The sequence below is a fragment of the Acanthopagrus latus genome, chromosome 15, assembly GCF_904848185.1.
Source record: "Acanthopagrus latus isolate v.2019 chromosome 15, fAcaLat1.1, whole genome shotgun sequence".
Classification (NCBI taxonomy): Eukaryota; Metazoa; Chordata; class Actinopteri; order Spariformes; family Sparidae; genus Acanthopagrus; species Acanthopagrus latus.
The window spans coordinates 22,846,843-22,869,453 of record NC_051053.1 but is presented as its reverse complement, the minus strand read 5'-3'; the positions used below and the strand labels follow the sequence as shown (position 1 = coordinate 22,869,453).

At 41.2% G+C, this 22,611-nt stretch overlaps 1 protein-coding gene across 3 annotated transcripts in view; it reads right to left on the bottom strand.

Moving 5' to 3' along the window:
- The window catches only part of slc8a1b (solute carrier family 8 member 1b), a 149,425-nt gene extending 130,430 nt beyond the window's left edge, over nucleotides 1–18,995 (bottom strand). Inside the window, exons 1-3 of one of the 3 annotated variants that reach the window (XM_037124249.1) lie at nucleotides 18,975–18,995; nucleotides 3,641–4,570; nucleotides 1,331–1,495 (exon numbers count right to left, since the gene is read on the bottom strand). In XM_037124249.1, coding sequence (XP_036980144.1) covers nucleotides 1,331–1,495; nucleotides 3,641–4,516 — 1,041 coding nt within the window. In that variant the 5' untranslated portion in view covers nucleotides 4,517–4,570; nucleotides 18,975–18,995. Of the gene's footprint in view, nucleotides 1–1,330; nucleotides 1,496–3,640; nucleotides 4,571–16,079; nucleotides 16,661–18,974 lie in introns of those variants that run through there. The other 2 variants (XM_037124248.1, XM_037124251.1) reach the window with 2 other exon arrangements.
- Between the last annotated feature and the right edge of the window lie 3,616 nt (nucleotides 18,996–22,611).

The window sequence follows — 22,611 nt, the reverse complement described above, 5'->3', positions numbered from 1 at the left end:
CAATAGGTAAAAGCCTGGCAAAGCTTGGTATTTAACATTTACATGGAGCTTCTTTCAGATTAATCGAGACAGTAGTAACATTTTAATTCAACACTTTTTATTAAGCTTGGCAACCTAGTCACCATGATAAAAAGTTGGCATTTAGAATTTCTGCAAACCACTGAAATGTTCACATATGTATATTTCACAGAGTGTCATACTGTATTCACATAATATGTAAATGATATATATGTGAATTTTAAATGCTCCTAGAAACACAACGCATTTTCCATGAAGAGTCCCCAAGATCAGTTTCACTCATCTCCCTCACTGTGTGGTCAGCCAACAAAATGGTGGCACCAGAATCCATTTCAGGATCCAAAGCAAAATCAAGATGCAGAGGGGAAAGAAATACCACTTTCTGAGCTTTTGTATCCACAACAGCTATTACTTTAGTAGCCCTGTCGACAGCACGAGATCGTGTAAGACCAGCAATGTCAAAGCATTTGATGTTAAAGTATTGCTGCTGCTTGTTTTGGACGACAGGTTAATCAGCCTCATTGTTAATTCATATACAGATAAGGGCAAAAGCGTAAAAACCCATCTTAGGAGGCTGTCATGCACATAAAAGAGTTGCCATTTCAGCAGCTTGTCTTTATCCTTGCAGCTTCCATTGGGCTCTTTAGTGTTAAACATGGTCCAAGGGATAAGATGAGCACTAAGCAAATAGCCTCAAGTCGTATTTGACTACAACAAAATATCTTTGTTTTTTGCTAAATCAGAGGACTGTAAAGATAGATAAAGTGGCTCAAAAACAAAATGACTATGAGGAAATGTTTCTTTTAGCTAAAAAAATGGATTTTAGCTGAGTTCCGCTGTTATCTTCATGTGAAACAATTATACTTTGAGGAACTTCCCCTAATCTGCTTACATTCATCAATCTGCTTGAGTACACAGATGTAATATCTCATAACTGTGCTTTATTATATTATGAGATAAGAAGATACAATAAGATTTTCCAGATAGACAGCCAGCCAGATTGCCAATGTCAGGATTTGAGTATTTGTGTTAATTTTTTTTATTTACATGTAGAGCTCATGGGTGTTTTCACTTTCCTTTGCAATTTCTTATTTTAGATGTACCACTATCAAATTAATCTGAGAGGTTGTAATGATACCTTGTGCTGCATTCATCACCGTAATCACTATAATAATGGGGGCAAATAGAAAAGTGCGTCATCTGCTGCTGCTGCTTATTCTGTCATTTCCTATGAAAGTAAACAACACTGAGAAAAACAACTCCAGCAGAAGCAGCAATGGTGTGATGGTGTTTTAATGACTTTGTTACCCACCTCTTTGTCAGGGTGTTTCTGTTTGAGCTCCTTCAGGATCTTGGCCATGTCTCTGCGAGTCTCCTCCTCATCCAGATCCTTCTCATCTATATCCAAACCCAGTGGACCATCCAGGAAGTCAACACCATGGGAGTTCAGCATCTTTCCATCCATCTCAATGTCCACCTTTTAACGGAAAAGAACACAGGTTAATCAGTACCATGGATCTGAAGCTTTGGAACAAATTGGAAATTATGGTTACATGTTTTTTGGTGTTGTCATGGAGGTTGATTTTAGAACTGGGTCTGTAGCAAGAATGGTCGAACAACCATGCAAACAAAAAACAGACATGTATAGTTTCTTGGTGAAGTCCTATCCAAAGTTACAGGTCAAACAATCAATCTTTATTTGTATAGCACCTATTCATCACAAAAGTCATCTCAAAAGACAACAAAAGACATTTTCCAAAGACTAATGAGAAATAACTGATTTTAACAGGCAGAAACCTCAAGCAGAACCGGACTCAATGGTGCATTCCTTGGTTTTGTTCAAGCATAAAGCACCCCTTGCCTTCAACATCTTTTCCTACTATTAAGGTTTGAAAGATCTAATTTGTAATGTTGTTGATTTCCAGTTCATCAAATACTGATGCTTTGGGTGGATTGCCAGTCTGGCCTACCAGCCCCAAGCAGCAACCATCAATATTTGATGAGTTGGGAAAGACACTCAACAATCAACAGTTTTACAAATTCAACATTTAAAGTTTTAATTTGTGATCAGTTTCAAGATTAGAACAAATATACTGTCCAAGACTATCTCTTCAGTGCTCTGGTCATTATTTGCAGTCCAGCTGGTAACTTGAAATGTAAGAATGAGGTTGGAGTTGAAAGACATCTACGACAACATTGTTTCAGAAGTAACCAATTCATACTCAGTTAAAAAGAGTAATAAAAAGCTAACATAGCAGTCAGGTTTTGAGATTGCCCTCCAGCCATTGTATTTTGCTGAGCTGCACTGACTACAAAGGGATAACACAACACTTCTAATTATAAAATCCTGTCTCTTGCCTACAGATTCTACATTAATTCAAATATTTGGTGGTAGAGATTCATCTTGGGAGGATTCAGCTCAGCTGAGGTCATAAGTTGACTCTTTTTGAGAGATCATTTGTTTTTCATAACAACCCACATTATTGTGATTACATGAAGATGCTGAGTTCCTCTCAGAATGAAGAGATCATTCTGTTGTTCACTGACAGTTTTTCTTTCAGTAAAGTTTTATTGATGAAATGTACTTCAGCTCTTCAAGACAGATGGCAATTTAAATCTAAAATATGAGGCTTCCCCCTTAGGGACACTGTTGGGTTTGATTCAACAATTTCTTTTAGCCCAAACTTGAAATGCTCTTCAAGTACTAATGGAGCACAGAGTCTCAATGACGTCATCACAACTGAGATAAATGAAAGTTAGAGATAGCGTGAGACTAAATTAAATGAGTGATAAATAAATGTACCCAACGCCGTAAAACTCAGAATGAAATTAGATTTGTGCAATGCGTTGCATGTTACATCACACGGAGTAGTCAAATTAAAAGTGACAGTACTTTTGTTGTGGTGTGTGCGTTTGGTGTGTGCGTTTTGCAGTAATATGCACACGATGAGGTCACCTTGGCAGAATTCCATTTAATAATATAGATAATTGTTTCAGATATACACTACTCATGAACCCATTTCCGCCTACATAGAGCGCCTTATCTGCTCCTTTGTTTTTCCTACCCTGTGTTTGGATGAAGACAACTTAATTAATTTCTACTTGGCTGCTCTCTAACTGATATGCCTCTGGAGAAGAGAGAGTTCTTGACATGTCTGTTAAATTATTTCTAAAACACTAATGAAGAAATTTTATCTTCAGAAAATTCAAACCTTTAGAATTGGTCCATAAAGACTATGATCATAATTTTAATTACCTCAGCCGAAGAGGTTAAGTTTTCATCTATGTCTGTTGGTTTGTTGGTTGGTTTGTCATCAGGATTAAAATACATGGATGACAGATGGATCACAGAATAAACACAAATATCTTTTTGATAGATCCAGGACATTGTCAGACTTTTTTCTGGAAATTTCTCAAGGAATAATGTATGCATCTAGATGAAAAAAAGGCCTATTTAGGTGGCTGATGTAAGCAAATTCAAAAAGGGACTGCTGGACCTTGGCAGAGGTATACGCTCCACTGAGTGCAATGTTACCCTGGGTGAATATTATCATCGACATCCAAACCTACAAAAATATTACCCAAGTTGAAATGAACCGACATTTGTAGTGTTAAATCATACCTTGGAAGGAAGTGGACGATCTCCCTCTGTTTCGATAATCATGCCACGCTGCTTGCCAGTGCGGTAGCGCTTGTACACATACTTGTAGAACAGCAGGCGGCGGTCGGCCACCCAGGCGAACAACACACAGATGGGGAAGAAGAAGAATGTGAGCAGCCCCTCCCACACCTGCACAACGCCTGGCGAGATCACGGACAGGATCAGGTAGAGCCAAATGTAAGCGAAGATACTCCAGGTGGCTGTGACGAAGAAGACGCGGAGGTGCTTGACCTTCCTCGTCTCGCCATCGGGCACGACGTACACACAAATCCCGATGATGACAAACATGTTGAACGCAGCAGAACCCACGATAGTAGAGGGGCCCAGCGAGCCAGCATGGAACCCATGACCTATGACTTCAATGACAGACAGCAGGATTTCAGGAGCTGAAGAGCCCAGAGCCATGAGAGTGAGATTGGAGACAGTCTCGTTCCAGATCCGAACAGTAGTGGTGGTGGTTTCGCCATTGGGTTTCTTGATGGTGATCTCCTTTTCCTGTGATGTGATGACCTCTATTGAAGCCATGAAACGATCTGCAATAATCGACACACCCAGGAACATGTAGACCAAAGCCACAAAGTAAACTGTCGCCCGGGCCACCTTGTCACCAAATGATGGGTTTTGGGGCTCCCAAATAGGTAGGATCACCCCCTTTTGACATGGTTCAGGCTTGCTGCATTCACTTTTATTCGTGGCCACCGCTGAAACGGAGCCACCCAAGCTATGGTCAGGAGGAGCGCCAGCCAATGAGGGATGAAGCTTGAGGAGGAGAATCACTGTGACAACTGCTAGCCTCAGGCCAGGGGACAGGCGAGAGGAGTCATCCCAGCGGCCCATTTTGACGTCCGGTCCACCAGTACTGTGGAGCGACGATTAATGAAGATGTTAAACCTGAAGAGAGAATAGAGGAGGAGAAGGAAGAATTCATATTAGACGTCACAGACATGATGAATGTGGTGCATGATTTCCTAGGTAACAACTCTGGTTTATATATTTGTTTAACCACCAGTAAACATCGAAGCAGTGAAAGGTCAAATCTGCATCTGTTGGAAAAAACACCGCCGACACATTAACGTCACCTTTGCAGACTTGAGCAGCCTGCCTGCTCTCTGAACAACACTCACTGTTTCACAGAAAATGCAAAAATAAACAGCCGAGTTTACTTTGAGGCACGAAAGAACCTTTTGAACACAACACCGCAAAAATAAAAACATGTTTCAGATAAGATGTTTTGCTTGGCTGTTTGGGGGCAGTGAGTTCAAATAGCCACACCAAAGGTAAACTTTAGCTCCAGAGCTCAGCAGTATAGATTTCCAAGGAGCAGCCTCTGAAATCTCTAAACCACTATACCCTGCTGATCCCCTTGCCAGGAATGGCTTTCTCTGATAACAGTCCGGTTGACTTATTTCAGTCAAACAGCTTTCATCTGAACGTTGTCCTCCAAATTGTACTTCTAAAATCGGCTGATAGGATAACGACAGCTGCTAAAAAATTAGAAAAAAGCCTCTGAAATAACAACTTTTATCAATCTGTCACAGTTTTTGTACAGGTTGAAAACAGCCGTCTAGTGTCAGACTAAACTAAAAGAAATGCTTTGAGGATGCTTCAACTAAAATGGACCCTGGTGTGTTTTCCTGGTTAGTGTGGTTCATTAGGGCTGCTCTCAATCAAACCCTAATGAGAACAAACATCCAGATCAATGGGAAAATATTTTTGAAACCCTTGGCGGGACATTTGTCACCTATTTCTAACTTTAGACAACATGAAGCATTTTTTAATCTAAATCTCTGCACCAGATTATACATTTGACTGACAGTCTAACATTTAAATGATCAATTTAAAAAAGAAAAGGGTCAATATGATACTTCCTCATGTTGAGTTACGCAGGCCGGCCCCCTAGCTCCCTCACTCATTACCTCACTAAACTGTTTTGATGTACAATCAATTCATCTTCAAGTCACTTCTATTTAGCTTTTCAGTTTGTGATCTCAGATATTTGCCTTGTTGTTGGATGTAGACATTAAACCTCTGGATCTCCTTCAATGTTAACTGGTGGAATCACTGAAAAGCATGATGGTGTGTCAACAGCGAAATCAAACAACAAATACAAGAAGAAACGCAATCACTCTCACAACTATTGTGGCAAGTGCAGTGAGGAGGATTTTTGCCTTAAATAGGCCACTCTCAGATGAGAGACCACACAATCCCAACACTGAGACTTTAAATCAGTTGTTCATTCTCTATGTGATTGCTTCTCACACAAACATAAAAAAGAGGCCAAATTAAATGTTGAAAAAAAACAAAACATTAGCTTAGAATCAATTTCATTGAAGTGAACATGTCCCTGTAGCCCAACACATATTCATTTCACTTACCACACACAACTAGCTAATTGCACCATTGTTGGGTTTTTTTTCCACAGGGAGAATAATCCTTCTGTATATAATTTGTTTATGAGATTAAATTGTGCACAGAGTACTCACAAATTCTTTGCTTTGTGTATGGAGGTATGCTTTTAGGCAGAGCAATAATATAATACTAAATGTTACAATGTGATTTACAGAAAAAGGATGAAAAGCAGCAACATTTCCAGAAAACAGAAAAATTAATCGGTTTCTTTCAAATGTCTGCTGTTGCAAATTAGCAGTATGCAAACTGCTATGATACATTTCTGCCCTGTGATCCAGTGAGTCCTAGCTGGAGGTCCCAATCTTACAACCAGTGGCTGCATTATGGTTCACAGGAGATCGTCACATAACTGGGAGCCTGACTGCACAGTACTGTAACTTTACAGTTACTTAAGTAATCAGCAGGGATTTCAAAATCAATTCCCAGAGCACAGGGGGTCGGAGTGCATAGGTGGTCTTTAAAAGGAGAAAGGAAGCAGATGAAGGGAAATGGATGTGGGTGAGTCTGTATATAAGCAAAAACTTTCTCAGACAGACACACACGTGTGTACGCGTCCTCCCCCGAGGTTTTACAGAATAAAAAGAAAATTCAAATAGTCTTTTCAGTGCTGCCACACTTACAGAATAACAGAGCGTCAAGCGATAGATGTTGAAAGTCTTCGCCTGTGTATTCTCTGCTGAGGTGATACACCTACAAGCAAAGAGGAGAATGTATGTAGTTTTTTAAACTAGGTGGTCCAAGACACATTGTTCTGTGCAAGAAAAAGAACCATTAATAGAGAATATGTATGTACATGTTGGCAGGTTGAAGGAATATAAGGAATTTGCTAAAATATCTGCATTCTTAAGTATCAATATTGGCGTCTGACCTAAAAAACGAAGATTTATCGGCCAATACTTCAATTCTATCAACAACTGATTTTAAAGCAACACAAATTTACTTCCTGAAGTAAGATAATTGATTGTTGATCGGGTCAGACACCTTCTCAAAGCATAAGTATTTGAGTTCTTTCTCCAGGAAGTTACATTTTGTTGCCTTAAGTGGATTGTATCATGATATCAGTTACCAGGTCTATTTAATTTAGAGGGAACACGAATGTCTGTATCATATTTAATGGCCAAACGTACAGTAGTTGTTGAGATATTTTAACAGGAGGGAAAGCAGGGTCACCATAGTCAGGGGGGTTTATCTTCTGGCGTCCATGAATGTCTGAATGTCCATGAAGGTGATTTTTGAGTGTAATTTTTGAGTGTCATTCCCAACACAAGTTTTGATCCCTCGGACGACGCCTTGATTATCAAAACCAGAAGAAGGCCTTACTTATTTCATACACTGCTTCAGAAACTTGTCAACCCTAGAATTAACAAGCCCAAGCTAGTGTGGCCTGACACCAGTACTGTGTTTTGGTCTTCTAGGTGGCAGACAGCAAGTCCAGCAATTTAAGAGCATCAAAGAGATTGTCAGCATACACGTTTCTGACCAAATTATATTCCTACCTCAATTTCCCATCGGACAAACTACACAGAGTGACTTCATCTGGTCAACACACATCACGTTAGCTCTTTAAATCCGTACAGACATGTACCCAGGACCAAACTTTCACCAATTTGTTGAACTTTTAGTGAAAGCACTGCTGCACACACAGGAGTAGTAATCCCTTTAAGAGGGGATCAATAACAAGAACCAAGATCCCGAAACAAAGATCAGCTTAGAAGCCTCCTCAAACAAGCTTCTTCCACATCCCCACATGCCATCATCCATTTCCCGATAATTAACTGTTCACGCTCTTATATGCAGACGCAGCGCAAATTACCCCGACATCAATAGTTGCATCAGTACTTTCCTGCTTTCCTTCCTGCCACAATACTCATTATAGACGAAACTGTAAATCCTGTAACATTATGAATCACATTTTCTCTCTCATTACAAGCAGCGAGACGCGGGAGCCGTAGGGCCCTGACACTAAACGAACAACACAGAATCCATTTCCACGGTTGAATATAATCAATGCCTGAGTGTTCATTCATATATTGTACAAACTGTAGAAAGTATGCTTGCCTAATGTTGTTGACAGGTACTCACTGTATAAATCACTTTCTGTGTAATGCACAATCAGTCCACTACTGGTGAATTTAAATATTTGGGTTAAGTGTGACGTGTGTTCAGTTTGACTGCTGTGTTTATATGTACTCAGTTGGCTCAGCTGTGATGCCGAGAGACTTCACTTCAAATCAATTCCAAACAAAATTACACGTCTACTTAATTAAACTTCAATTCAGTAAGCACATAACCAAACATTTTCCTCCTGGCTAATGTGATCCAGAAGCTCTTTGCCTTGTATGGCCTTCTTGTGTGGCCACACAAGGCTTTGTGTGGCATTTCCAGGTGATCAATAATTCAGTGTGCTCTGGGATTTGGTTGATTTCACTTAAGGATGTTATTTTCCGAGCAGGCTAGTGCTAAAGAGGATGTTCTCCATGCCAGCTGTTCTCCAGACAATGAAATGTTTGTGTTTTTTTTTGCTGCTTCTCTTCAACAGCTGATGCTCAAGGTGAGGCGCAGGACATTTTAATATTCAAAGTTAATCATACAAAAATGTATTGAAATGTATAATTAAAAGCATAACTTAAATAAAAAGTCCTTCAAATTATCTGTCAGAGGTATAAAATTGAAAGAAGACTTTAATATGAAAAGAACATGGAGGTTGTGGACTTTCACACTGTGTACTTGTGTCAGCACAGACATTCTCAAAGCCATTCATGGTGTTGAATGTTGAATGAAATGAATGTCATGTAATTTCACCATAACCTTCAAGTTATTTCATACAGCACATATGCTGCATGACTATACACATATTTAATTTACTCAATTCTGAAGTAAATAAATAAATAAATAAATAAATAAATAAATAAATAAATAAATAGATAGATAGATAGATAAATGTCTTGAGGAAATGGTAGAAATTTGGGGAGAAATACACTGTAGAGAAGACTGACACCTCTTTTGTCTCTGCTTTAGGCTTGGCATATTTTTCACAATACTGTATTTTAAATGGCTGTTAATGGCATCTTCGGCTCGCAGCTGAGTGGTGTAGCGGCATGCACGTGACACTTTAACATACAGACATGGAGGACTTAGTTTCTGGGAAGAACGCCAGCAACAATATTCTGGGTTTAAAGGAGGTGAAAATGGAAAGCCAAGGGATTTAAATAAGGCTACATATCGCCTTTGACAAAACTTGATAATATCGTTGACTGTGATATTGGGGCGGAACAATATCCTGATAGAAAATTTGGGATATCACCCGAGCCAGATTTGCTCATTGAATATTGAGCTAAAGCCTCAAGCTTAGCTTTAGCCTAGCATAAGTACTGGAAACACTTAGCATGCATCCATCCAAAGGTGAAAATAATACTAACGACACATCTAAAGCTTACCAAGTAACATGTTATATGTTCAGTACACATTGCACATTATCATTAAATTATTACCTCCATCAGGGATGTTACGTTTTCACTCATGCCTGTCTGGTCTGGCTTCTAAATTACACAACAACTACACAACGGATTCCCATGAAACTTGGATGAAGGGGTCTTGGCCCAGGGTAGACAGATTCTAGTGTCTGGATAAAGGGATTGATCCAGAAACTGCTTCTCACTTTCTTTAACGTTGCGAGACTGGGTGTTTTTTTTTTCTTCCAATTTTCATTAATTTCTCATGGAATAATTCATGTATTTTGATAAAAAGATGATGACCACTGAGTACAAAAGGGAACTGCCAAGCCCTGGCGGATCTGAGCTCTTCTGGGTGGAATTGTAAATATTGATCTTTGGATACTGTGCAGGTAAACTCTCCTTCTCAAGAGCTGCATTAATGCTTGGCAGACCATGTCTTAATAACATGCTTTTTAATTACAACTCGGCCTTTATTGCTCATTATCCCCATTTTTCCTTGGTAACTATCTAAATGGACGATTGGATCAATGGTTGATTAATTTTCATTGTTGCTGCTTTGATGGGCCTTAATGTGAACAGGATGAATGAGAAAATAAATTGAATGGGCGAATGAGTATTTTGATATTATGGCAGCTTTCACAGTCCTCAAACAAACAAATGGAGGTTGAAGTACATTGCATAGAGCACCTGAGCACCAGTTGCCGGTGTATTTCTCTGTGCTGGGAATTAAAATCAGGAATCCATGAACTAGTTTCTGTCCCTCGCTTCGTTTCTTCTCACCGCCTTTACTTAAAATTCATCCTCATGAACGCCAATCCTTGATAAGCCTTGCTTACACAATCCTGATTGCTTCAGGAGATTACACTTCAGATAATTACCTGTTCTGTTTATAGATCTGTTCTGTTGTAGGATGGCAAAATACATCCTGCAGACATAACTGACTGCAGAATCATTACCTGCTATTTGATAAAGGAAAAATTGATACTCTGGTCAGTTTTCGACCCCAAACTCGAGGGTGTTTGTTTACCCACCTGCTGTTCACACCAGAGAGGCTTAGTCGCTGAACAGTGGCTGCTATTTTGGATTTGGTAATTGATATATCAGGTTTCAGAGTATCGCCGCCATGATTTTCCCTCGTGTGATGACCTCAAAAACTTGGCTCCATGTCAAGAGGAGCACAACATGAGTGCACACACACACACACACACACACAAACATAAAACAGGACCACGGAATCCTCCTTCCCACAGGCCAAAACAAAAGCATAATACATAAAGTTAAGAAAACCAAAAACATGTGCTGCACTGAGGCAAGATGTTCCCTCTCTGCCCTAATACTGTCATTCCCCGGGAGCCTCTGAAGGCAGCGCCCGAAGGTACAAAAGATGCAGCTGATTAGACCAAGAGGCAACAGTGAAAGGAGAACGACATAAACCACTAACGCTCATCAGAGATTAAATGATGAGAAAATATAGACGAGTAGAAAACTGACCATGAGCAACAAAAATAATCCTGCAGGAGAACACAAAGAAATGCCTCTGAGGAGAAGAAGCATTCGCCTCACTACAGGGCAAGAGGCAACGATTAAAAATTTAAAAAGTGTGAGTGAAGGAGAGACAAGGAAATACAGAAGAGTAAACAATATGGAGGAAGAGGGATCTATAGAGGGAAAAGACGTGAAACAGAGGAAGATGTCTCGAGGAAAAGAGAACGAGAGAGAGAGAAGAGAGAGGTCAGCGAACGTGCTCCCATCTCTCCTCGCGAAAGAAAACCGAAGGGCAATTTCACTGTGTGCGAATGTGTGTGTGAGAGCGAGAGCAACACACAGATACACACCAGCCCCTGCGAACAATTGAAGATTAATGATCTGCGTTTACTGTCATTAGGGCGGTGTTGAGCTCTTTTAGCCTGGATCTGCCTCGCAGCCGATCCTCCGGCCAAGATGCCTTGTCATATTATTACACTTGGAGTGGAGGGAATGATTACACGGGCACCCGCAATACGCAGGACTGTTTCCCGCTGTCTATCTTTCCATTGACATTTTTCTGCATGTCTGTCTGTCTGAGATGTCACGAGGGACCCGAGAGTGATGGCGAGCTCTGAAACTAACAGGAAAAAAAACACTGAAAAACATAAAAGTCAAATAAATCACTTCTCTTATCTGCAGTGCTCCTCTTATTCATCGGAAAAGAACTAGTCAAAGGCGCCAGCAGTCATCCTTAACCACATCCAAACCCTCCAGGGTTGGGTGGTGTGACCATTATATATGGCACATGGGCAGAGATGTCACCCTCTGTAACTCAGTGAGCATTTCTTTCATCAGTCCTTCTCATAAAACATGGAACTTTTCTTCTGCATTCAACAAAAACATGTTACATGCCACTGGTAAACTGTCAAAGCCTTTCAGAAGCGTCATGTTTTTTTTCTCTTGTCTTCTGGCCCTCAATCCCAAAATAACTGAGAAAACTAACTGTACCTGTGAGTGGGACAGCTCATAGCGACCGATCGACAAATAATTATATTACCTGGCATGTGTTCCAACAGTTCAACAGACTGTTTAAGCATCTTTGCACACGATCATTTTGGTTTTTTACGACTCGCAACCTTGCTGTTTTGGATCACTTGCTCTGCTGTCGTCAACCCTGAGGAGGCAGCTGTTATCAGCGGAAAATGTCCTGATAAACCCACTATATACATCAAACTGCTGACGGAGAGAGCTGGTAAACAGAGTAGAGCACACGACACCTGGAGAGTCAGATATTCCCAGCAAGGAGATGGTGGAGACCAAAACAGAGCAAGAAGACTTCATGTTTGAAGAAAAAGGGAGCTGTAACAGTTGCACGGACTGTAAATCACTCTGAGAGAAACCATTTTATATGCAAAACAAAGCTACTGATTTGACTTAAACACACGGTTTTCATCATGCTTTGTTATGCATGCTTGGTTTCATCTATATTTTATCACGGAGCATGTTAAATGTGGGGGGCTGTGCCTACAATGTACAATCTCTTAACCACTCTTCAGTCATTCATATGTTTAAAGTGGTACATGTTAGGGCTGCGCCTCATATTAATATTACATTGTTATTGTAGTATGAGACTATATATCGTCCTAGATATGTGGATATTGTGATGTGGTTTCCTGGTTTTAAAGGCTGCATTTCCATAAAGTGATATGGACTTTGCAGACTGTTCACTTGTTATAATATTTGACTTTACCTACTTAGCCATTATATCCTCATCACAAGTGATAGTTGATCGAAAAAAAATCGCATTTTTGTTAATATTTTGTGAAAGGATCAACAGTAATATCCAGAATATTGTCACAAGATCAAAGTATTTGGTCAAAAATGACATGATATTTGATTTTGTCGCCCAGTCTGAGCATTTACAAAGTGGTTTTGAGGAGATTTCAAAATATTAAGATACACAGTATTTTGTTTATTGCCATATATTCCCTAAAAAAAAAAAAAAAAAAATGCATTACAAGCTGTTGTATATCTTCTTTTTCCATCAATGGTGGAAACATCTGGTAGCAGCAGTTATACTTCAAGGATGATACAGAGGCTGAGTTCCAGAAATAGACAATTTTTCCAGTCATCACTGATCGTTTCTATGATTGAGTTAAATGGTTCTGTTTATCAGGAACAAACACATGACACTTACAGATCACAGATACGGAGTTTGGCTGTGTTGGCCCTGGCAGAACCGGGCCCGTCTGTTTTCCTGCTCTGAGGGTAAAACATCTCTGCACACCATCAAACACAGAGTACCGGCCAATAACAGGCTGCCAATCTAAGTGACTTATTTGTTTACAATGCTTTTACTAAGATTACCATGATAATGAATTATTTGTGTTAGCATGACTGAAGCTACACCTTCGACAGATTGTTCGATTGTTCCTCATGCGCTGTTTCAATTACAGAGAAGTCAATAAGATTTGCAGGAATCACGTTGTGTTATTGTATCATCAGGAATTAACCTGACAAGAGTCGACGTGCGTTGTAATGTAGCAGGACACAAACGTATTAACAGCTGGGTCGCACGTGTCATACGATTAACCCAGGACGGATGGTAAATTAGCAGACTACGCATCAATTTGCATATTGATTTCTAATAGCTGAACTCTTCATCAGGGTTCGACGCTGCTGGCCACCAATTAGCTTATTAGCTATTTAATTATATGCTGAGGAGATCACAGTATCAGCTTTTAGCATAATCTGCCTTGACTACATACAGTACAGTATTCAGAAGGTGATACACAAGGTTTATTCCAGCACTTTTAGTTGTTTTTAGGAATTCATGTGTTTTATCCGTGTTTTGTCGTATAAAAAGGTTCATTATGATTAGATTAAAAAAACAATAAGGCAAAAATGATCAAGACTGGGTTGTAAAAAGGCTTTTACTTCAAAGGACTGGTTGATTTTCAACATCTCTTTTGCATTTTCCATTGAAATTCTTCTCCTCGTTCTTATTTACATTAGCGGAAGCATTAGGTGTCCGTGGCAGGGAAGGATGTTTACTGTAAACTGTAGCACAGGTTCGCTTTTGCTGAAAGGACCGGTCGGTGTGTGGGGAGGTAACATTTGTTTTTTTCAGCCTTACAGTGAGGATACTACAGTGGAGTTTTCCTCTTACATCTGCAAAAATATTCATGCATCATTTCACATTAACAATTTAAACTAAAACGTTTTGGAGAAAACCCCCCCATGACCCCAGAACAACCCGGACCGGAAAAAAAAGAAAAAGAGAATCCAATGTTTCACTAAAAATGCCTGGCAGCAAACTCCATCCTATGATGGGAATAAGAGGTTTCCAGTAATGATACAAGAAAGAGAAGAAAGAGAAAGGAATGTGTAATTGGAGTTTTTGAAATAGGCCCCGACCTGTCACATCGCATACCGTACCGACAACCCTGGGCTATGCTAAATCTGCTTCTCTCAGCCACGAGCTCTGCCTCCTCAGCCTCCCAACCACTGACTTATTCACAATGTACTGACCCGGCATATAGCAGCTACATGTCTGCAGAAAGTTGTGTGTGCCTGTGCCTGTGTGCCTGTGTGTGTGTGTGTGTGTGTGTGTGTGTGTGTGTGTGTGTGTGCGTGTGGTAAAGCCTAACCACTGATTGATGCAGACCCACAGAGAGGCGGCCTGAATCTGGCGTCAAATATGGAAAAAGGTCAGTTTTTTGGTGGCAAATGCATCAAATCTGCAGATCTGAACCTCTTTTTTCATTGTGACGCCTGAGACGAAGCCTGGCCGCTGCATCATCAGGACATCTTCTGCTTCATCAATAACCAACTGCAGCACTGCTGGGGAGGCAAAGAAAATCAGTGAAAAGACATCTGGCTGCGTTTCAGTGCTTCATTGTCATAAATAAATATTTTATACCAGGAGCTTCAGTTCCTCTGTGTCATGCCCATAAAGCTCCGACTGAAGTCAGCTGGAAAAGATTGCCTGGAAAGCCTTGATGGTACCTGCCTGATGTGCCAAGCACTCTCCTCACAAGACGAAGCGTTTGTAGTGTCACATCAGGAGAATGAAAGGCTGCCTCATCTAATGTTATCTGTGCCAGGTTTACAGGAGCAGTTAGCTGCTGTGTGAAGCTCTGCCACGGTTTCATTTCGCTTTTTATAACATTTTACAAAACGCAGCAGGCCAGATGATGGAACAAGCTCTAGTCCACTGATTACCGTGTGGACTAAAAATCCACACTGAATTAAACACAACTAAACTCAACCACGGGGTCCGGACTCTGCCCCGATGTGCAAAAAGCACTCCATCAGCCCCGAATGCGCAGCACAGTTAGGCGCAAAGGATGGGGGGGACTGGAGGGGGGACGTGCGGAATTGCGCAAACGTGGATCTCAATGCGCTTTAGAGCCTCTGGATCATTCATCCTCTGCAAGGATTAGCATCTCTAAGGGGAAATTTAGCCAGGACTGCGCATGTTTGCCACCCAACTTCCACATTGAAAGCCTATAAAAAGGTGCGAGCCTGGTTATCTGAACGTGCTCTGCATCCGTAATTATTATTCCTCTAGAAATAAGCGAGGCAGGCGGTCGGACTTAAACATGGGAGGAAGGGAGAGGACAGCAGGGAACGAGGGTGGGAGTGAAGGGCATGAAAAAGCCCCTGGGGCGAAAAGAAATCAACCTCCCAGCTAATTAAAAAACAAGTGACAAACACCTTCCACCGCACCCATGATGCCAAAACCAGCGGTCCACCTCTCTGTACATCTGTGAGCCAAAGAGGAGGAAAGGCGCAGTGTGGAGAGCGTGGCGCGGGAGGATGCGAGGAGGAAACATCGTCTCCACATCGCATCCAAACCCTTCCGACGCATGGTGCTTTCGAGCTCCAATCTGGGGCTCCATGAGGCGACTGTCCCCCCCTTTGCGTCCCGTTCACTCCACCTCCCTCCCACCCCCCCCCAAAAAAAACTTCCCTTCCTTCAGACAATGCAGCCAAAGACCCCCAGCATTCATCCCTCGTATCAGCATTCCCGCAGAAAAACAAACAAAAAAAATGCACAATCTTACCTTCTTTATCCAGAGAGTGTCCAACAATCCGGAGATGTCAGTCAGTAGTAAAAGGCGGCACTGTAGCTCTACTTATAATAGTAGCGGTACAAGGAGTGAAAGGAGGAGGAGTAGTAGTAGAGGTAAGCCAGTAGTGGGGAATGGTAATGGAGACGCGGGGAGCTCTTATACGCCAGCCAAGGCGGCGTATCCAGCGAGCGAGACGCACAAAAGACGGGAAGGGGAGTCCGGATTCCCATGCACTGACAGCGTTTTATTTGTTGCTGTTGCTTTCTGTTGTTGCCGACTCCTCGTTTCCATACAGCGTGACCTGTGAGACCTGTATGATCGGGTGACCGGAGCGGCGCTTTATCAGCAAACCCGCATTTGTTGGGACGAGGCGCGCAGCACGGCGGACTTCTTCCTCATTCTTCCCTTCGCGTCCCCTCTCGCTGCGAGCGCAAGAGAAAAAGGGGAGAGAGAGAGAGAGGGGGTGAGTGCTCGTGTGTGTGAGTGTGTGTGTGTGTGTGTGTTTGAGAGAGTGAGAGAGAGAGAGAGTGTGTGTGTCTGTGTGTGAGCAGGTCTCTACTTCGTCTGTTCCTTCACACACCGACTGAGGATCAGCACGCCCTCCTCCTCTTCCTCCTCCTCCTCCTCCTCTCTCTGCTGTGTGTGTGTGTGTGCTTCTCTTTCACTTCTCTGTGTGTCTATACACATATATCTCGCCTGTCACTCTCTCTCTCACACACACACACTCATCCTCTTTCTCTCACTTAAATAGGCTGCTCGAGTTACCCATTTTTTCGGGTTAATATCAATTTATCACTGAAGATGAATGGTGTTCATGCTTGTTACATCCCTCTGTCTTTCTTTCTCTTGCTGCATGGTTTTTATTCAGCCTAATCAATGTCCAGGAAACAGCTCTGAGTCTGATTGGTGGGCCAGTGTCCATTAAAGTGTCCATCAAACTGAATCAGTTTAGACTGATTGTTAAATGTTTTATGGTCATATCATCCACAGAGAGTGTTTAACCCAGTGCTGACTTCAGTTCTGCTCGAGGTTTCTGCCTGTTAAAGGAAGTTATTCCTCGCCACACACATCAAATAATGGGGTATGGTCAAGACTTGCTCAATTTAGAAGTTATCATGCCACTACTTTTATTATCAATTGGTGCTATTCAAATAAAGATTGATTCACTGAGTTATTTTTCAGCTCAAACAAATAATTCTGCCTCCTCTACCAAGCTTGACACTAAAAGTCTGCAACAATAAGATTCTCTTCCTAAAGTGCTGCTCAAGTTTTTCATAATCAGCATTAAATGGAGGACACTGGAGTAAAACGTACGTCCTCATTCTCAGTTGCACCTACCAAACACAACCAAGACAGTCGGTCCTCCTCTGGAGTGACACTAAACCTGCCTGAACGTAACTGCACACATACGGATCGTTGCCTTTTATCTAAATGATACTTTTCATAATGTTCAGTGGTATAACAATCTTTTATGAGACAGCAGGTTCGCAGGTTTTGCTCGGATCATATCAACAGATCATTTTTCTTCATACATGAGAAACATCTTGCTCGTAATCTCCTGAAAATCACGATGTAACCTGTAACATGATAAGTCGGTCAGACCGAATTAGGTTTTTAACTCCTTTGGACCTTTTAAAAAAACAGGTCATCTGAAACAAAACTTAACAACTTGACACTGCTGAGCTCTTCCTCCAATATCTGGACTAAATACTAGAACATACTGAACAAAAAGACGAGCACAACATAAACTAACAACCGAAAGAGAAAGCTGCCACCCCTGTAAAAAAACAGAGCAGGGGTTTCTGGCACAACTACACCTGCTTCCAAAGTGCATGGAACAAGTAAAAAACAAGTCTGAAGAGGTCAAACAGCTCCAGCAACACTTGTAGTATATAAAACAACTGGTCCGATACAATTGCTCTTCATACTCCTGCAATAAACCTCATCAGGAGGAACTGGCTTTTCAAAATTGTGAGTTTAACAACAAGACTGAGCGCACTAGAACAATGTTAACAATATGGCCATCAGCATTACATCACAGACAGGGAGGGAGAAAGATTGAGAGAAATATACATAAAAAAAACCAAAAAAAAAACAACTTTTTAGATTTGTAAAAGGTAACTTAAAAGCTCTTTTATTGGAGACTTCCAGTTGCAAAAATGACAACCGCAACTTGAACACACAAAACTTTTTGGCCAAAAATATTTTGTCATAGCGTTAGATAAGATTAAGAAATCGTTGTGTAAGCCAAGTCCTTTTAGGCCAGCAGGGGGCAGGAAACACTATTTAAAATAGATCTGTGATATATGCAGTATTTATACACAAAACAGCACTTTACAGGTGTGTATAAATACTGCACATACTTCAGATCTAACATAACAATCGTGACTTTTAATCTCATACTTTTACGACTTACAACTTGGGTATATTTAAAACCTCTTAACATGTTTCCTTAACCTAACAAATTACTTTTCTTCCCTAAACTAAAGAGAAACAGACAAAAAAATAACTTAACTTTGTGTAAAAATAAGATGTCGTTTGCTCAGTTGTGACTTAATTTCATTACCACCTCATTAAAATCCGTTGTAAGACAAAGAAAACTACAGAAAAAATAACTAGCTGACGCGTGTAAGACAGTCAGAATCAGCAACGAGCGGTGAGCGTTCAGTCTCTGACAGGCAGTATGAAGTGTGTTTGATGCTTAAAAAAAGAGATCAAACTACACGATCAGTGAACCAATTTGTCTGAATCTGAACTTTCTCTGACCAGTTTTGCATGCATGTTTTAAGCGCTGACTATCTGACTCAGGTTTTCAGTGCTCATGCAGTCACATTTCAAGTTGCTGGTAACAGGAACGAAGAACCAAATGCAAACACTGAGGCCTACCTGGTAGAGAGCAAAGACAAGCAGGTTAAGTACTGATGGTCAAATAGAAACAGTGTCTGTGTGTTTACTGATTGTGTATGAGGAGCAGCTGTACAGGCAGGTGACCCAGTCAGGTGATCCCTGAAGGAGGGACATTCATTGAAGGCAACTATTGGCCAGAACAGACACTCTGGGAATGGGAGGAGAAAGAGTCTGAGAGTGAATATGGAAGAAAGACGCCTCACAATGTCCCTCCAAGCTGAATGACAGACCAGGGTTACACAAGCCAGCCATCTCTGAGTGGGAATATAGAGGCCAGTTCAGTAAAGGCTTCACCTGAGAGAGGCAATGTGCAAGGTTCCCCACGCTGACAATGGCAAAGGCCCTTCAACCTTTGTGAGTTCACACAAAGAGGCAGGTAGCAGATGGACAATCAGTTCCTCTGCCTCTGATTGTAACAAGCACAGGTGCAGCGAACGTGGTGGAGTATAAAAGGCTGCTCAGGAGTAGGTCCCCAGCTCCGCGGAGATGTCTTAGGATCATTGGATAAAGAGCCGGACCACGAGAGAATGAAACAGGCTGACCTCGGTCGGAGGGACTGAATGCTGGAGGACAGGGTTTGGAGGGGAGACCAAAGGGCGCAGGCTGATTATAAAACGACAGTGACTTGGGCAGAGGAAGAGCCGAAAGAAACACAGATTGAGCTGCAGACACAACCAGGAGCTGAAACGTGGGCTTACTTTTCTTAAGTTTTAGGCAAGAAGAACCGCTTAGTTAGGGTTAGGAAAAGACACGTAGTGTGAATGCACATTTTGTAGGCTGAGTTTAGAAAAGACAGGGTCAACAAAAAGAGGGTATCGAAGAGGATATTACTGGAGTAAACTCTAAATGATAGAAAGAAACAAGTTCGATGTCAGATAAAGGTTTAGGTAATGCCACAGGAGAAGAGACAACTAGAAGCTTCTGCAGGGAAACAAACAGACAGACAGAGATAGACATGAACAGAGGAGCAGAGGAAGGAAACTGGGAACTAATTCATAATGTGGCAGAAGGAAAAATAATAGATCGGGAGACAGACAGAAGGTTCCCCAGTTGAGAAGCAGAGGGCAAACTAGCTGTCAACAAGTAGAGAGCGGGGCAGCAGAGAATCAGATAAGGTAGCTGACTGAGGAAGTGAACAGCTGGTTAATAAGGTTAGAGAGGCCGATCTACCAAATGGGGAAACTGAAAGACCGCTGAGGAGGCGGAGGGCACTGCGGAAGACCTGACGAGGGCCCTTGAAACCATAAGTAACACTTGTGAGCCTACAGGGGCCATTAGTTGAAATCGCTGACAGATGACAAGCCAAGAAGCCACAAATTCTTTTGGCAAGTAAATGGTTTTTGAGGGTGATTTGCTGAAGGCCTGGCTGGGTGATGACACGGGATGTTGAAAACACCAGGAATCAGACACGCGAGGGAACCAGGGAACAGGAAGCGTAGTCGATAGAGACGCAGGAGAGAAGACGATCTTTTATTGAGTGTTCATTAGTCATTTTTATTTCTAATGTAAAACATCTTTTAAAGCTGTCCATGTATACAAGCCTCCCTTGATCAATGATGACCAGATGAAAGATAGCCGGGCCCAATGGAAACATGCTGGTCTTTGTTACATAAGAATGATTTGCTCTGTTTAATTGAAAAATCAGTATTGTGCTTCTACGATCTGAAATGATGAAAACCATCGTGAGGGGATTGTGATATCAGAGTCAAAACATGTATATTCACATGCACAGTCGAAGAAAATGTTTCTTTGCCTTCTGCTCTGAATGCCATTTAACAAAATTATGATGAATTGCAAGAATTTGTTTTAATAAATTAATCCCACACATTACAGATTACAAATAGTAACCTGTTGTTTGTGCCAGAACTGTTTTAATAATGGTATTTTTTCTTTTGAGGAATTTTGAGCTCTTTAAAGGGAAAACAGAAGATTCCTAGAAATTCAATTGTTGTGGCTGCATCCATCTTTTTTAGTAATAGGTCCAACAGTATTCAGAGTACTTGACCTTTTTTGTAAACAAATTGATTACATTTGAATTAAAATGCAAAGTTATTCACATTCAGTAACTGACTACCGGCTACAAGTAATCTGATCCAGGTGCAACTAAAAAAAAACTCATTCATTTTCAGGGTTTTTCCATCCATGCGATTCATTTTCTAATTAATATATCAAAGTAGGCAGAATCAGTAGAAGCAGATCATTTTGTTTCACTGAATGATAACATCAAGTTTTACGTCTGTCATGATGAGAAAGCATATTTCAGTGTAACTGAACTGAGAAAGAGGAAGCGGGCGAGAGGCAGAGAGAGAGGAAATGCCAGAGCCCTCTGCAGATGTGAAGTTGACACGGGGAGGTAAGAGCTTCAGCCCATTAATTCATAATTCAGAGGAGCTTCACCCCGGGGTGCCTTCTTAGAGCACAGCCATTCTCATAACTGTCACTCAAACGGCCATGCGAACACTATAGAAGCCTAGCGAGGGCTATGCAGTCGACATGAACTCAATATATTGTATGGTTAGAATGACATTTGGGTGCAGAGTGATGCAGCTTGAAACACAGGAAGTCAAACACCCTGTAAAGTGACTTTAAATTAAAAAGGAAGCCTCCTCTCCTGCATACATTTATCTCATGCGTTTTGTTGTGTCATGATTCATAGAATCATTTCCTGCACTACCCAACAAGAGTATTGGTAAGAGTCCTGTCCAGTCAGGAGATCACTTTATTGTTTTTGTTGATGTCATTGTTGGAATAAGACAAATCATTCGTGTTTCAGGGTGACTTTCTCTATGACTGGGTAACAGCGGTGCACAATCCTCTGTGAATTCAGGCTGAGGTGCGTGCTACATCTCAGCAGGGACGCATTTAATTCGACTTTGGCCATGATTATGATAATAGCAGACTGCTGTTTTGAAACAGGATCATTTACATTTTAGTATAATTTGGTTTTGGCAGTATAAAATATGGGAAAGACCTTCTGCTAAAGATGGCAATACATCATGCCGTTACAAAGAGAGCACACAAAGAATAGGATCGTCACATTCTTACACACATCCTCTAAAGTCTAACAAACACACTCCCACACACACCTGCGTGCACACAAGCACACACACATAATTTTAACATCACAATGGTGCACAATGATGCATAAACAGCCAGAGGGGGAAATATTCAGCAGTGTTAAGACATTGTCCTCCAGCAGCATCTTACAGCTCACATTAAAACTCAGCGTGGTAATTCCTCTGGACGCCTCAGCTGAGGTTAAAAAGCCACTAATGGGCTTTTTACTCAAACTACAGTCCCAAAGTAGGCGACTCCTACATAACATGTTACATAAAGTGTTTATAAGTGGACAGTTATGGTTGAATTATCATCAGAGCAAAGGCACAGAGCTTTAATAATTTTATGTTTAAAGGGTGACGATACTTTTTGATTGTATTATCTTCATTTGATTTATTAAAAAGGCTCTGTGGAACTTCTGTGTTGTGCTGGAAGCCGGTCGTTATTTTACATCAGCGGACTCGATTTCTAAAGTAACTATAGCGACTGTTGCTCCCTGTCAGCAGCATTTTTCACATTACATTACAATCCGCTCACACGTGGCCAATAAAAGAGCGAT